At 38.0% G+C, this 17,186-nt stretch overlaps 1 protein-coding gene across 6 annotated transcripts in view; it reads left to right on the forward strand.

Annotated features, from left to right (window-relative positions):
• Window positions 1-13,749: 13,749 nt before the first annotated feature.
• The window catches only part of kirrel3b (kirre like nephrin family adhesion molecule 3b), a 195,757-nt gene continuing 192,320 nt past the window's right edge, over window positions 13,750-17,186 (forward strand). For all 6 annotated transcript variants that reach the window (XM_079620157.1, XM_079620156.1, XM_079620153.1 and 3 more), the window contains exon 1: window positions 13,750-14,146. In XM_079620157.1, coding sequence (XP_079476283.1) covers window positions 14,104-14,146 — 43 coding nt within the window. In that variant the 5' untranslated portion in view covers window positions 13,750-14,103. The remainder of the gene's footprint in view (window positions 14,147-17,186) is intronic.

The following is a 17,186-nucleotide window of genomic DNA, read 5'->3' on the forward strand; positions in this document are numbered from 1 at the left end:
AAAGCCACTTACATTAAGGTCATTTTCTCCACGAGGAAGGAGAATAAATGGATGGAGATGAATACTTAGACACTGTGGTGGAGGACTGAAGGCAGACACACACACTCAGACCTGAGCCGAGAGACAGAAAGACGGCACACACGCACACGCACACAGGAAGAAAAAGAACAGCATTTATTTGAAATAAAACAGATTTTGTAACATTATAAATGTCTTTACCTTCATTACACTATTAAGTTCTTTCAACAACAACAACAACAAAAAACTTTTGAGTAGTAGTTTATGGGAAGTACCAGGCTGGAAAATGCTGGTTTGGTGCTGGTCTTGTCAGCGTAACAAAACAACCGTGCCAAACGTCCATCATCTGGAGAAGTTGATCATCTTCATTCTAATGAAGCTTGCTGGTTAAGATACATAAAAAGCCTGATGAGGACACTAGCATCTGCAACATCACATACAACAGACAATCCATGCCGTTTCAAAGACCATGTCACTTTTGACCTTAGATAGAGTTTGTGTATACATCCTCCATATGAAGTACAGTGTCAGTTGGACACTGTGTTAGACGTTTGTAACGATAAGATGTCCTGCACTGTTGTTTCAAAGAAACGCTTCGAGAAATTACATATAAACATAATGTAAATAAACATAAAACATTTTAGGCATCACTGAACTCAAGCTATGCACAAGTTCTTAGCATCATGGGTAAATTAATGCTTGAGGCCCAAACGTTGAAAAGAAAAAAAACTTGAACTGAACCCTCTTATGGTCGATCAAATGCTTTGAATCTGATTGCATCTTGCGAATTTCAGGGCAGTTTTACTCAGGCTTTTATTACAGAGCCTAAATGCCAAAATACAAAACAGTTCTAGTGTGTTTTAATAACTTACATCAGCAATGAGAGTCCACATCGTCAAGGTCATTTACTTCTCCTTCAGCAATGACACTCATTGTGTGGTTACTCTCAAATATTCATAAACATCATACTGGGAATGCTAAGATGGAGCTCTTTCCCAGCATCTTAATGCGATTGTTCACACCTGCCCGCAAAAAGCAGCGGTGTCCTTCAGACGAGAAGAGAGGTTTCTTCTCTGAAAATGTGATTAACATAGCCAGGCGAAACAACAAAGGCATAATCCACACAATAAGGACACATGCAGGAAGAGAGTAATATTATTTCCCTGTGTATACGTTCCAAAATAAACAACTGTGAAAATGGGGGGAAATAATAAACTGTCAAGATGCACGATGCCGCCAACTGCTTAATATCTTTCAAAGATTGAGCTGACTGTTTCCTCTTCAGTCTAATCTGGAAAAGACTCAGGACATTTCTTTATTACAAATGTAAAAATAATGTTATTATTATTTCTGGTGCAAGGTGGCTCAAAGAGAAATGACTGTTTATTCTAAAATAATACATTTATTGGTGCCTCACAGAAACAAATGGCATTACATTATAAAGTATCAAGCACAAAGCCCTGTTCACACTATAACTGTGAGATCGTAGCTGGTGGTTAGAGAGCAACAGTCGGGTTACGGAAGTAAAAACTCCATTCATTTTCTCTTTAAAATCAGCCAACACTTTATTGTGATGCTCCTCAACACACACTCTACTGATTTAAGTAACTTGCATGTCAATTATTTCTTACAACTCTGACCAAACAGTCTACTAATGTTCTAAAGAAAGTTGGTTGACATGCTGATGCAAATAGTTAGTAGGATGTCTAAAATAGGCCATCGAAATAAAGTGTAATCAAATCTTCCACTTCACTCATGCCTGAAACAAATATTAAACTTATTTTGGTGGCTCATTATATAGACACGTTTTCACAGTAATACCCTGCAGTGTCTGAACGCAATGACATTTTAATGAAAAGTAAGAACACATATATATTTTTTCTTCCCCAAGTTCTATTTTCTCTGTTTGGGCCTCTTTCTACCACTGCCTGTTATAAAATGCAAATGAAATGTTGAAAAAAGAGAAAACGTTAAAAAAGAGTGTGCCTGTTTATTACAGCATGCGAGATGACATACATTCCATTGTCTGAATGACATATTTGAAAACAAAAGATACTTTGTGTAAAATCATGAAAAAGCTAGTTACTCATGCTGGTGACCCCAAAATGTAAAGGGCCGTGTCAGATAATTCTAACGGGGTGCCCTCATTGTTCTTATATAGGGCAGTAAAGTCTATATAACACCCTAAAATTCATTAAACATATAAATACTTTGCCATGATAGCAGCAAATATAAAGCTGCAATTAGTCCACAGATGACTGCAAGTGTCATTTTAGTCAAGCAAGATGAAGAGAGGGGGAGAAATTGCTTTAAAAAGTGTGTTTCAAGTAAATGCTTTGATGCCAATGTGAAAAGGGACACAATTAAATCCGTTAGAGCGTTATGTGCTTAGCACGCAGAACACATTATCCATCCAGCAACGAGGTTTATTATTTGATCTCTTCAGGAAATATATGACTAGCCTAATTGCATTTGTACAGATAAACATATACAATAATATCAAATAATAATCACCACATTTAGCCATATGCAAGCAGACCTACTTTCCATAAATTATTTATTCACACTTTTTTTTTGTTGAAAAAAGCCCATATTTTTAGCTCATTCTGCTCTTCCTGTCCTATAGTTGTAAACAGCGCTTTACAACTATAGGACAGGAAGAGCTAAATAAACTTATCACTGCATCTAAACCAACAACATGTTTATTAGATCCAATACCCACTAAACTACTGAAAGAAGTGTTACCTGTAGTGGAAGAGCCTCTTCTCAATATTATTAACTCGTCTCTATCTTTAGGACATGTTCCAAAAACATTCAAGCTGGCAGTTATAAAACCTCTTATTAAGAAACCACAATTAGATCCAAATAACCTAGCAAATTACAGACCCATTTCAAATCTTCCATTTATGTCTAAAATACTAGAAAAAGTTGTGTCCGCTCAATTGTGCTCTTTCTTGCAAGAAAACGATATCTATGAAAAGTTTCAGTCAGGATTCAGGCCACATCATAGCACAGAAACTGCGCTGGTTAAAATTACAAATGATTTACTTTTAGCTTCTGACCAAGGCTGTATCTCAATACTAGTTTTACTCGATCTTAGTGCTGCGTTTGACACTATAGATCATAAAATACTCTTAGATCGACTTCAAAATTACACTGGTGTTCAGGGACAGGCATTAAGCTGGTTTAGATCGTACCTATCAGACCGTTACCATTTTGTCCATTTAAATGGGGAAAAATCAAAGATAACGTCAGTAAATTATGGAGTGCCACAGGGATCTGTATTAGGCCCCCTGCTATTCTCAATTTATATGCTGCCACTTGGTAATATTATAAGAAAACATGGAATAAGTTTCCACTGTTATGCTGATGACACTCAATTATATATTTCATCTAGACCAGATGATAACACTAAATTATCTAAAATGACAGTGTGTGTTAAAGATATAAAATATTGGATGACGTGTAATTTTCTTCTATTAAATTCAGATAAAACGGAGGTATTACTGATTGGTCCAAAAAACTGCCCACAAAACCTCTTACAATACAACCTTAATCTAGATGGACGTCCTGTTACTTTATCCTCTACAGTAAAAGATCTGGGTGTTATACTAGACCGCAACTTGTCTTTTGAAAATCATATTTCAAATGTCACAAGAACAGCCTTTTTCCACCTTAGAAACATTGCTAAGCTACGTAATATGCTATCAGTTTCTGATGCAGAAAAGTTAGTTCATGCATTCATGACCTCGAGACTAGATTACTGTAATGCTCTATTAGCTGGCTGTCCTGCATCCTCAGTAAACAAGCTACAGTTAGTCCAAAATGCAGCTGCTAGAGTTCTTACTAGGTCAAGAAAATATGATCATATAACACCAATTTTATCATCTCTACACTGGTTACCTATTAAGTTCCGTATCAATTACAAAGTATTGTTACTGACCTATAAAGCCCTAAATGGTTTAGCTCCTGTGTATTTAAGAGATCTTCTATCGCCATATATTCCATCGCGCTCTTTAAGATCGCTAAATTCGAGGCTTCTGGTCGTACCTAGGATATCTAAGTCCACTAAAGGAGGGAGGGCGTTTTCACATCTAGCTCCTAAACTCTGGAATAGCCTTCCTGATACTGTCCGAGGCTCAGACTCGCTCTCCCAGTTTAAAACTAGATTAAAGACGCATCTCTTTAGCCAAGCATTCACATGATGCATCTCATACCTTTTATACTACAGTTAAATCAGATCAAATGCATTCGTATTAAGAACAGCAGCTACGCTAATTATTTCCCATCTGCCTTTTTTGTTGTTATCTCGGGACGCCTGTCCCGAGATAACTCAAATAGAGTTTGTCAGCTCCAGTTAGTATCCAGCCTCTCATGGAGACTTCAGATGCCCCAACGCCTGTGATGAGACGACTCGACGCCTGTGAAGAGACGACCCAACGCCGGCGATATGTTATGCCCTAAATTTCATGATTAACTAACTGTATTTTTGTATGTATATTTTTGAAATGCATTTTCTGTAAAGCTGCTTTGAAACAATGTGTATTGTGAAAAGCGCTATACAAATAAACTTGAATTGAATTGAATTGAATTGAATTCTAAGAGAAGGCTTTAATTTAAAAGGAAATTAATTAAATATTATTATTTTCCATCATGTAGACCAATGCCACATTTGTAAGGAAAATGGTAAAAAAAGATTTGTCCCATTTAATTTTGTTCAGCAAATTCTGAGAATGCATTTACGGTTCTTATGGAATGTGCAGCAAAGTTTGTATTGCTAACTTCTTTAACTGTTTAGTTTCTAAATAAATGAAGTAATGTAGCCATGCAGCATTTCAGAAGTGAGTGGGGCACAAAAAAAGTGTAATACCGTTTTTTTTTTCCCTCCTAACTCTTGCTTTTAATTGGCTAAGAAATCAATACACAGCTGAACAATAACCAATAATTTGTATTCTATAATATATTTTCCTAAGTTGTCCTAAGACAATTTTATAATTGGTTTATGTACTAAAAACAATTTCTGCATTAAGTCATCATGGATTTTATTTAATTATTTTTTTATTTTTTAATCACATAAGGCAAAAAATATATATTTTAAAAATTGTATATTGTAAAAAAGGTTATACTTTATTCATACATTTGATTGTTATGGAAATACCCTGAGATGGCTTGAAAAACAAACATAAACCATATATTGTCTTCATGTTTCATCAGTCAAAACATTTCTGCTTTTATTCAGCTACAGAAATAGCTGCCTTTGTCCATAAACAGTATGGGATTTCCTGGAACGTCATAAGTTATTACTTCTATGAGTCCGCTTTGGACTTTTTGCGCGAGAACGCCCTATACAGCTGCAAATTTGAATTTAACATACATTGCATAAGAGAGTTTAGAGCTCCGTAATGCTCACATTGTCTTGTTTTGGACAAGAAAATGTCCAGTTAAGCATAGCATATCTTGTCTCTTTGAATTTAAAACTAGATTTATTCACATTGGTCCATTAAACCTTTACGTGAACATGCCTGAATTTACGTTTTATTAAAACTGTATTCTACGCCCCAAAGTTGTTCCACTCTGTGCATCTGTGCTTCTAAAATTTTATAGAATTCAGTTAAAACGTTCAAAACACTGGTAACACTTTACAAAACATTTCTGTTTGTTAACATTAGTTAACTAGTTAACATGAACTAATAATGAAAAATTATTTGAAAAATGTTGAAATCTCAATGTTAAGTTCAACATTTGCTATTACATGATTTAAGTCAAAAGTTTGTATCTGTTAATAGTAGTAGACCTGAGTTAGATCATGAACTAACAATGTATTTGTATTAACCAATGTTAACTAACATTAATAAACTATGTGAAAAATGTACAGCTATATTTACCATGATTGGGATTCAGGGCTCAAGGTGCAGTGGGGTTCAGAAATCCAGCATACAGACTGCTCTCTTTGCATTTTCAATTGGGACCGACGGCAAAATACTTCTGAAGTGAATATTAATGTATGTTAATATCAAGCTGAATCATCAAATTTGACTATGTTTTGCTTTGATGGGATGCCATGCAAACATCAGCATTTTTTTCAGGATTCCTACCCACTACGAGTAAAACCTATAACACATGCACATTGCACACATACACAGAAAGACCATCTTTTGATTGACTTATGTATTTATTTATTTATTTATTTTAAGCTGTAACCACTTTAACCATATTTCTAGAAGGTTTGTTTATTTATAGTTGTTTTTTTGGTGAGTATTTTCTTCAAATACTATTTAAATTTGATTAGACCAATACGCACTTGCAGTCTTCCCACTCAGCGAGTTCATTTTGAAAATATATTCTATGATTTTGCAGGAAAGAAGCAGCATTCATTTACACCTGCCAAATACCTTATGTCATATCCACAGAAAAAAGAAAAAAAAAAAGATCTCATTTCCCCACTTCAACAAGATTATCTTATCTTTTGCACACCATTAACCAGAGAAACTAAGACAGAGTAATCACATCTTACTGCAAAAATCAAATTAGCAGCACCTCTAACAGGATATGGCTCACTGGGAACCAAGCATGCGTTTAATATATCGGTCCACCTGTGGGGAGTTACGAACTACCTGGTCTGTGTGCAGTTTGTGCAAGTTGGTCAGTCATGCAGGTTCTAGACAATCCAATGATTCAATTCTGCTGGAAGGGTGTCTGTTGAGGAAAATAAATGTGCTGAGATGTTAATAAAGTTAATATAGGGGAAGTTTATCATAGAGACACCATCGCTGGAATTTGCATGCAAAATGCATTTGATACATGCAAGTTGAACTAGCATTGAAGGACTTTTCCTAGTCCAAAGGGGCAGAATAAAAACAAATTATGTTAAAGCCCTTTGACCTTTGTGTCAGGCTTTGTCCAGTTGCATTCTGCTGACAGTGCCATTAGTTTGCGTATAGGTGGATCAGGGAAAAGGCAAATCTATACAACCTTTGCATGCTCAGGGCCTAGTTTGTCTCCATTTGTCCCCATGGCTGAATGGAAATGTTAGTCAAATTAAACTACATATTGACAAACATAGTTAAATGCCACCTGCACTTGTAGTTTTAAGACGTCACTTTAAGAGATATCTGATTTTACTTCCATAGTTGTCGAAATAGCCAAAATACATAAATTTAGGATTGCAAACATTTCAATAGATGAGGCATGCATAATGCTGACACCAAGCGGAAGCTCAAATTTATATTAGATTGTATTGTAACATTTCTCAATTAAACAATATAAATGAACTCTTTTCTCACCAGAGTTTTTGAAAAAAGTTACCAGCCACCGCCAGGATTTTTTAAAATCATTTTCAGAAAACCTTCAAAATATTTTGTCGTATGAATAACTGAACATGCAATATATCAAACGTGTATATCAAGAGTGCATTAATCAAAATTCACATTTTTGAGAAAAACTACGTCCAGATTAGAGTAGATCGGGTCCATCAACGCTTCACAGTCCTATAGCTCGTCCTGTTGACATGTCATTTGTTTTTTTATTTATATGCTGTTTAATGTTTGATGGTCTATTATTTTACATGTGCATAAGCAATGTTTTAACCACTTGTTTCTGCTTCTTCTTCGCCTGTGTTTTGATCTGGAGATTCAGTACTCTTTCAGAAGATGTGCAACACCGCCCCCTACAGTATAACAGTGAAACCATGATTTGCAGCTCATTTCCGTCAATGGTTGGGTACTATATCTATTCAGCAAATGGTATTGCGAAGAACACTGACATTTTTGAGTTAAGTTCCTTTTAACATTGAAATTCCAACAGCCACATAAATGTGTCAAAAGGAAATATACAAGCTCTAAATGTGGAGTTCCTTAAACCAAAAGCTTTGCGCAAAGCCGCAAGAGATTGATCTCAATGTTAGCTGAAGTGTTTTCACATGGGGAAGGAAAGGCAATCAATCTCATTTATGCTGAACTTTCTCACGCCTTCATCTCAACGCTTACATTGTTCCCTCTCTCTACACACACTGACTTAATGACTGAGAGCTGCAAAGTGACCTTTTGAAACCTACACCCTTAAAAATTACCTGGAACAAAGTAAGCATCAATCTATAAGAAAGAACAGAGCGAGTGAGGAAAAGAACGTGCGAGTCAGAAGTGTAATTCTGAGCAGATGAGGTGGACGACCCGGAGGTGTCAATCACATAGTCTCAAAGAAATAATATAAATGTTGAACTTGTTTATTGCAGAGAAACAAACATCAGAGCGACGTAAACGAATAAATACGGATTCCAGATATTCCACAGAGCATGAAAACCACGACGAATACATGAAATAGATTGAATAAAGAGGTTGGGAAGTGCCATCTGAGCCTGGGCTTGTGGCTCCCGTACCTGACGGTCCAAATGGTAATGCTGTCTTTCTATTAGACGTTAAATGAAGTGAAGCCGGTTGTGGAACCTTCCACACCAGAAGGAAAGATTTAAATATGACTGACAGGCCAGTCACACATTGAGTCAAATAGAAAGTGACATGTCAGTTTCTGTAGCTTGCGCCTACATATCCATTATGTACCGCAGAAGCCAGTGTGTGTATGTTGTGGTGATTTCCATTTGTGTCTATAATGTTCACATAGTTATCATTGGTAAATGCATTAGGTATTGTGGTAGATTTTTCCCTCAACCTAACTACGTCCTATAATATTTATACTCTAGCAACAGTCTAACCATATACCCGAGTGCGTTTACTCATCCAAGTCGACTGGATGCTAACCCTATACTCTAGCACATCTACACATTGACGGCGGCTGAGTCTAATCCTATACCCTAGCCTAGCGTGTACACCGACGTCGGCTGGGTGCTAATCCTAAACTCTAGCGTGTCTATAGTCAACGGCGGCTGAGTCTAATCCTATACCCTAGCGCATCTACACACCGACGTCGGCTGGATGCTAATCCTATACTCTAGCACATCTACACATTGACGGCGGCTGAGTCTAACCATATACTCCAGCGTGTCTACAACGACGACAACTGAGTCTAATCCTATACCCTAGCGTGTCTACAGTCGATGTTGGCTGGGTGCTAATTCTATTATCTAACTTGTTCCCTTAACTAACTTGCTTCTAACATACTTGCTCCCTTAACTAACTAACTGACTTCAGCAAATGTCCTCTAAATGCTTTAATCACGGCCGGGAGAGTTTCCCGAGCAGTTCTCAGAGAATCTCCCCCAAGAAGAAGCACGGCCGGAGGATCTCAGACAAATTCCATAGAGAATCCCATCAGTAAACACAAATACAACTGTTTTTATAAAATAAGGACATGAAATGACATGAAACGTTACATAATTTCCCTAAAATTTGATTGGTTTTCATAGACAAACCCTTCTGTTACCAGGTAGAACCAAACGCTGTGTTTGGTTTCAAGTTTAGACATCTGTCTAGTTTCATTTCCCATATTAGTTTTTTTTTAACTCAAAAGGGGTATGACAAAATACAACAAAGAACAGAACGGTTTAGTACATTGTGTTTCAAACAGCTTTTTATTCTAGTTTAATCTTGATGCATAACTATTCCATTGTTTGTTGTTAATTAATGTTTGTTCACAATACATTTATGCTAACTCTTTCCCCGCCATTGATGGAATTTTCCATCAATTATGACTCAACACATTTGCAATTTAGCATTGCATCTCAGAATTGTTATTGTTATTTAAATTATTTCAAGGTTGTAGCCCTTTTATTGATAGCAAAAGTATAAACTTTACATGATCTGTATCACTACATGTTGATTTCACAGTCAAACCAGTTCCATGAAGTTCATGTGCATCATATGTATGCACTTCTACATTTTTATTTTTATTGGATGGTTATTCTTTTGAATATGAGTGTAACTATCCAGCAAGTTTAAACCCCTCTCCACTAAATGGATGATTGACAGGTGAGCAGTCATTCCTGGGATGTTGCCCGGGACACATCAGAATGCGTTAGCGTTTACACTTCGAATGTGATGCAGTCACATGCATTTTTGACTACCCTTGAGTGTGGTTTGCGTGATTGGATAACATCTCTACTAAGTAGTGTCCACTTGTAATAACATCACCCGAGGCAGATGTTAATATAATTTTTTTAAACGATGTCCATGTTACACTTCCTATCCATATAGTAATTTGCAAAAGCTTGCTTATCTATGCCATTAGTGTGCTGTTAGATTGAATCATTGACCGAGGTCAAGAGAGGACGCATTAGCATTGACCTTCAGCCCACACAGCCTTGCTGGATAAATATATATTAGGGGTGTTTACTGGTACAGTATGTATTCACCCGGACAGTAGGGTAAGGGCATCACTGGTCGGTGCATGAAGTCGCACGATGAATACATTAATTCACAGGTGATCAACACTCCAATCCACAAGGGGGAGCGCTGCAATGCAACGATGTTTTCTACCAGTAAACAGCACAGAAGAAGAGACGATCACTTAATATATTTACATCTCTCAACCAGAGTTTCAACTGCGGAAATACTGTATATCAATAAAACAGCTTGAGAACATATATATGTAGCATTACATTTACCTCATTTGCATTTAGTGTTGACAGCAGGTTAGTTCACTAGAGAAATGAACTCCAGAGAGAAGCATTTCGTACGTGCACTATATTAGCCTATTCATTATATTTACTTAACCTGACTATAGTAATGTCTTGATTATTTAATGTATGTTTACATAAATTTGTCAAGAAATTAATTATGACATATTGTACAGTTTACAAACTGTGTAAATTATTTAATTTTAAGAATGAATTGGAGTAGAAAATTAACTTTATAATTAGATGTTGAAGTTAATACAAAACCTGCCTTATGTGAAAATTACAGTACATGTTTTTTAATTTTTTAAATGTTTTTTATTGGAGTGTTGATTGTTATATCTAAGAATAAACAACAACATTTTATACTTTAGTTAGTGTGTAATGTTGCTGTTTGAGCATAAACAACATCTGCAAAGTTACAACGCTCAAAGTTCAAAGCAAAGGGAGATATTTGCTTTTAAAGAAATCGTTTTTTTGAGGACTACAACAAACGGCTGGTAGGGACTACACAACATTACACTAACACAAGGGTGACATCACCAACCTTAAAATGTACATAAGCCCCGCCCCCGGGAACACAGTCCATGTTGAGAAGAGGAAGAGTTGTTGTAGACCAGCACATTTGTGAGTCAGCTCAAACTTTAGCATCCATCTTTTCACATGCAATCGAAAGTCACTCTGTGTGCATTCCACAACAGTTCCTATACGAGCGATTTATAGATTATCATGACAGAATATGCTAATTGAAGATAGTTAACTCCACATCAGCAACATAAATTCATCAACTAACCATTCAGAGACGTCCTGTTGCTTCTACATGTTGTCACTTCTTCTTGAGTCTCTCCATCTTTGTCTGACTCCGGTTTAACATTAAAGACAGAACAGTTTCTGTCATTTTAGTGTGTGTCTGCTTAATCGGAGCGTCCAGTGCTAACAAACACACACACACACGCGCACGCACGCACACACACACACACACACACACATACACACACACGAGTTCTTGAAACCCCGCCCTCTGTGTCGGGAGCAGCAGCTAATTTGCATTTAAAGGGACAGACACAAAACGATGCGTTTTTGCTGACCCTCAAAAAGTGACAACTTTAACATGCTATATAAAAATATCTGTGAGGTATTTTGAGCTAAAACTTCGCACATACACTCTAGGGACATCAGAGATTTATTTTACATCTTGTGAAAAGGGCATTTTATCATCCCTTAAAAACAAACTGTGCTTAGTTTTCTCCCTCCTGCTGTACCGAACGTGACTTCAATACCGAGGTACGTACCGAACCGTCATGTTTGTTACACCCCTAAAACATATGTATTTGTAAACTGTAGCTTTTAAAACAAGTGGTTTAATGTAAATGTATGAGAACACGTGCTCCATGTTTTAAGCTAAACAGGTTAGACACAGGGAACCATTCTACTTGTTTTAGTTTAGTTATTCTAAAATACCACTGAAAAAAGAGGAATTATCAACAAGAAATCAGGTGATTAAAAGTATTCTCATGAAATATTGATCCTCGGCGCTTGTGCTTCAGTCAGATGGAGCAATCCATGGGCATGTTCTGGTTTGAAACCTGTTTAAAGAAAATAATTGATTGTTAAAGCTATCAAGATCTTAAGACTAAAAACTGCAGTAAAGCTTACAAATAAACTTTCAACTTGACTCAAACATCACATATTTTACTTAACTGCCAGGTTGTCATCGCCTTGCATATGTCATGAGTGTATCAAAAGGAAACATTTTTGTATATAGTTGTAAAACAAATTTGTTTAAAAGATAGAACATAGAACCACGTTTATAACACACACACACACACACACACACACACTGGTTTTTATACTGTACAAACTGTATATTCTATCCCCTTACACTGCCCCTATCCCTAAACCTACCCATCACAGGAGACATTCTGCATTTTTACATTTTCAAAAATATATAATTTAGTATGTTTATTAACCTATTCCCCTCATGGGGACCGCTGGCTGGTCCCCACAATGGAGGTGATCTCAGGTTTTACTATCCTTGTGGGGACATTTGGTTCCCACAATGTATAATAAACCAAGCCACACACACACACACACACACACACAAACACACACACACACACAGGTTTCATGTTTTATGGGGACTTTCCATATAATAATTTTTTTATACTTTGCCAGCTGTATATTCTCTAACCTTACACGAACCCTGCCACTAAATCTACCCATCTATTCACAACCCATATAAACAAAACATAATTCTGATGTATACGCTGCTTTCCTCACGGGGACCAAAAAATGTCCCCACAAGGACAAGGATTTTGGATATTGTTATCTCACACACACGTACACACACACACACACACACACACACACACACACACACACACACACACACACACTTATTTTCAGTGTGGCTGCCATAAACTAAGATTATTACCTCTAAATAATTCACACAAACTGGGCTATTGTTTGACATTTTTTTTCTTTTCCTGTTGTTTTACTGAATAAATGCATCAGGCCTTATTTTCTATAGAAGAGAAGAGATGAAGTAGAAGGGAAATGCATCATGCAATATTTAGTGTGTAAAACAGTCTTGTTAGCAAGCCGTGCATTAGTGAGATTAACAACTACATTAGTGGGCAATAAATGATGAGTCTGAATTCTGTTGTACTAATTTAGAAAAGAGGAGCTAATAAGGTTCCATCTCTGTGTTCTTTTAGACTAGTGCAAACAGACTCTTGACTCTGCAAGTCTGCTTCAACTTGAAATCTTTTATTCTGGCCAGAACCAGCCACTTAGACAGAACCAACGAGATGATTGACATGCAAAGCAACCAATCACAGCTCATTTGATTATTAGACATGTGGATGGTCCCTTTTCACTCAGGATGTTTCTTTCTTTCTTTCTTTCTTTCTTTCTTTCTTTCTTTCTTTCTTTCTTTCTTTCTTTCTTTCTTTCTTTCTTTCTTTCTTTCTTTCTTTCTTTCTTTCTTTCTTTCTTTCAGTCCCAGTTCCCAAAGGTTAGCTCTGATTCCCAGCCTCTTGTTAGAACAGCGCTGCTCCGCTTGATCAGGTGGGCGGGCCTTGTGTGCAGCCGGCCCCCTCCTCCACTGAGAGAAAGAGCGAGGGAGGAGGAGGAGGGAGGAGTGAGAAAGAGAGAGAGAGGGAGACTGACTCTGTGAGCCGGAGAATGGAAGAGCAGTGTGTGTGTGTGTGAGAGTGAGAGAGAGAGCATGAGTACTCTGAGTTTATGAGAGCGCCTGCACACGCATCACCAGAACAGAGTCACTTCAGTTACCGTAGGACAACACAGCAGATTGTTATCACATCACACTGAGAAAGAGAGCGAACAAGGGAACACAAGAAGAAAGAGATTGACAGAGAGCCTTTCTTCATTAAGAGAGCACATCGGGGGACTGACAATAGCAGCCAGCCAGAAGAGTCGTACGCCGGTGTGTGCGTGAACTTTCCCAGCCTGACTTCCACTCGGTGCCCAAGAGGTCAGACACCCCTGCGAAGTGCCGAGATGATCCCGGAGGTCTTTCTGATCTTGTGGCTGACGGGTCACGGTAAGCTGCCTGGTCTCCTCGTCTCCGTTGTGTTGTGTCCTGTGTCAGTGTGCGAGATGGGAATCTCTGGGAGTTGAACTGGAGTCTTGAGCTCTGAGGTTTCGGCTGTGAAACCCAGAGTTTGTGTCTAACTAGTTGCATGGCATCTTGTTTGTCTGTCATACAAGTTTCATTGAACACCCAGATCTTGGTTGCTTGTGAGGTCAGGCTATTGACCGAAGGCACGTCAAAGGATGTTCAACTCGCGCACCGGCGAGCAAACACATCGCGCTTGTCACTCGTGTGATTATTCTTAGACCGCCTCTGAGTCTGTAAACAGTCTGGCTTAGCTTCGGCTGACGGATGTTTCCGCTGCTTGCCGCCAGGTGGTTGTCTTTGAAAAACAATTGGATTGAATTGGAGACTGCCGCGGAGACCCCTAAGAGCGTTTGCCGGCTCTCTCGCACGCTTCCTCCGCGAGCAGCTGAAAGGGGAGGCAGTGACTCGCCAGCGCTAGATAGATTGAGTTGATTGTCTTCCTCTGCAGCGACCGGTGACCCAGAAAAGGAAGTTCAAATAAATCTGAAAGCCCCGGGACTTTATTTGAAGCCCCTTGTGCTGGAAACTACCTGCATCACAAAGAGTTTGTTTGGGTTTACAAAACACACAGTCCTCGGACTTTAATGGAATCATCTTCGGCTACAGAGTTTCAGTTATTTTTAAGTACAACGAGAGCATTTCTTCTGCATCTCCTAAGCTGTCTCTCTCTCTCTCTCTCTCTCTCTCTCTCCCTCAAAGTCTCTTTTTTCCCCTTCACGGTTATCACACAGCGTACGCAAATCAAAGCCGAGCCGAGTTGGCAGAGCAAACTTAATGACCTGCTTATCACTCAACTTGTTTCCTCACTCCGACTCTCATTAAATTGTTGCAAATGCTGTACCCCTCACACACGATCTGATGGCAAGAGCAGCATGTTCACATAACCCACAGTGTTAATATATAACATCACACATGAAAACCGGGAGAGAGTGTGGTACTGCTTTGAGGATGACAGTGGGAGTGAAGTATGGGGCGCTCCGTTTCTTGTTTAGTAGATCATGCCTCGGGAGGCTGTCAGCTTTATGATCTAGTTTTATAGCAGTGTTAGCTATGTGTCCAGCGAATAGGCTTTTTTTCCCCATTGTGGATGGTTTTAGAAGATGGGGTAACACTAGCGTTCATCATTTGATGACATCTTTCATGAAAACTCTCATGCTATTCTTGTCAGAAAGTTGGCATAACAAATTGTCCATGCATCAAACATGTTCATTTATTACGATACAATGATTTGTTTAATGGATTTATGAAAAAAAAGCTCATTACCCTCTGAAATCATCATTAAAAAGAACATAGTTATTGAGATCTTAATGCAACATGCTAACAATACACAGTTGCTGCCAATCGAAATGCAGTCAGACAGTCTGTCTGATCTCCTTCCCGTCTAACTCTTTAAAGCTCTCAGCACAGAAAGCCTCACGCACCAGGCAGAGTCGGCTTGTTTTGCTTTGCTGTGCAGTTGAGCTGAGCTAGGTATTGTGGTTGTAAAAAATAAAAGCAAAACAGGCAGGTAAACACGAGATAACAACAGGCGTTCTTGTCGCCCCGCTCTGCCCCTGGGGATAGCAGGTTCCCCAAAGCTAGATTGTGTTCTACACATTATTGCTGTTTATGGAGCTAACCAGTGTCAGCAGAAATACATATATTAGAAAAAGTCCTGGAGAAAAACAAGTCTTTTATTTAGGGGAGAAAAAGAAGGATGAGGAGAAACGTATGTGTGTGTGTGTGTGTGTGAGAGGTTGACAAAAAGTCCAATAGCGGCGCTTGGAGCTTAGAAAGTCTGTATTGAGTTTTTGTCAAGAGTTGAGGGTATATGTAGGGCACTTTCACTCCTTCACACACACACACACACACACACACACACACACACACACACACACACACACACACACACACACACACACACACACACACACACACACACACACACACACACACACACACACACACACACACCAGGTGACAAGCCCTAACTGATGGCACACAGTCGGGCAGAAGCTCACCCTTGTGCAGCACAGAAAGCTGTCGCACCACAGGCAAACCTTCTGTCCAAGAGCTTCTCTCTCTCTCCGTCTTTTTTTCTCGCTCTCTTAGTCATACAGTAGTTTGTTCATTTTCTGAGAGGCAGCACTTTTTCTAGCTTCTCTATCTGTCCACTTTTGTTCCATTTCTCTTTTCTAATATGTTCCTTTGGATGAAAATGTTGCTTCTCGCCATATCCGTTTCCCTTCACTGGGCGTGTCAGAAGGGAAATCAGGGTTTTTTCATGCAATTTTTGTGGAAAAGCACGTTACATCAGCGAAAAGTCCTCTACTTAATCAGTATTTTGACTCATTTCTCATTAAAAATATGCAAAAATCCTTAGAACAAGATGAAATTGCTCTAAAATTACAATTGCTTGAGATGATAAGACTTGTTTTTGGGATAATATATTTTGAATATGGGTTTATTTGTCTTACCCCACTGGCATTCACTTTCTTGTTTTAATCATAAACCTCATAAATATGTTATTAGATTTATGCTTAAAACAAGAAACAGAAAATTGCCAGTGGTTTAAGAAAACTATCTAAACTTAATCCTTGATATATTTTTTGAAAACATGACTTATTATCTTGTGAAATAATGCTATATCCATCAATTATAACTAGTTCAAAGGGTTTTTGGATTATTTAACTGGAAAACAAGACAAAAAATATAGAATTTATTGCATCTGCCCTTTTTGTTCCATGCATTCCTCGGATTAAAATGATCAATATCTGTTTCCACTGCTCTTGTCAGAAGGGAAATCAGGTTTCTTCATGCAATTTCTGTGAAAATGCACCTTTCATCACCATTATTTTACATTAAATATAAGTTCATATTTCTAGACCATAAATTACTTGATCAAAATGTTGTGAGATTTGTTTTGAAAGAATACTTTTAATTAAGTTTATCTCACCCCATTTGCATAAAAACATCTAGAAAT

This window comes from Phoxinus phoxinus (assembly GCF_949152265.1).
Source record: "Phoxinus phoxinus genome assembly, chromosome: 8".
Taxonomy (NCBI): Eukaryota; Metazoa; Chordata; class Actinopteri; order Cypriniformes; family Leuciscidae; genus Phoxinus; species Phoxinus phoxinus.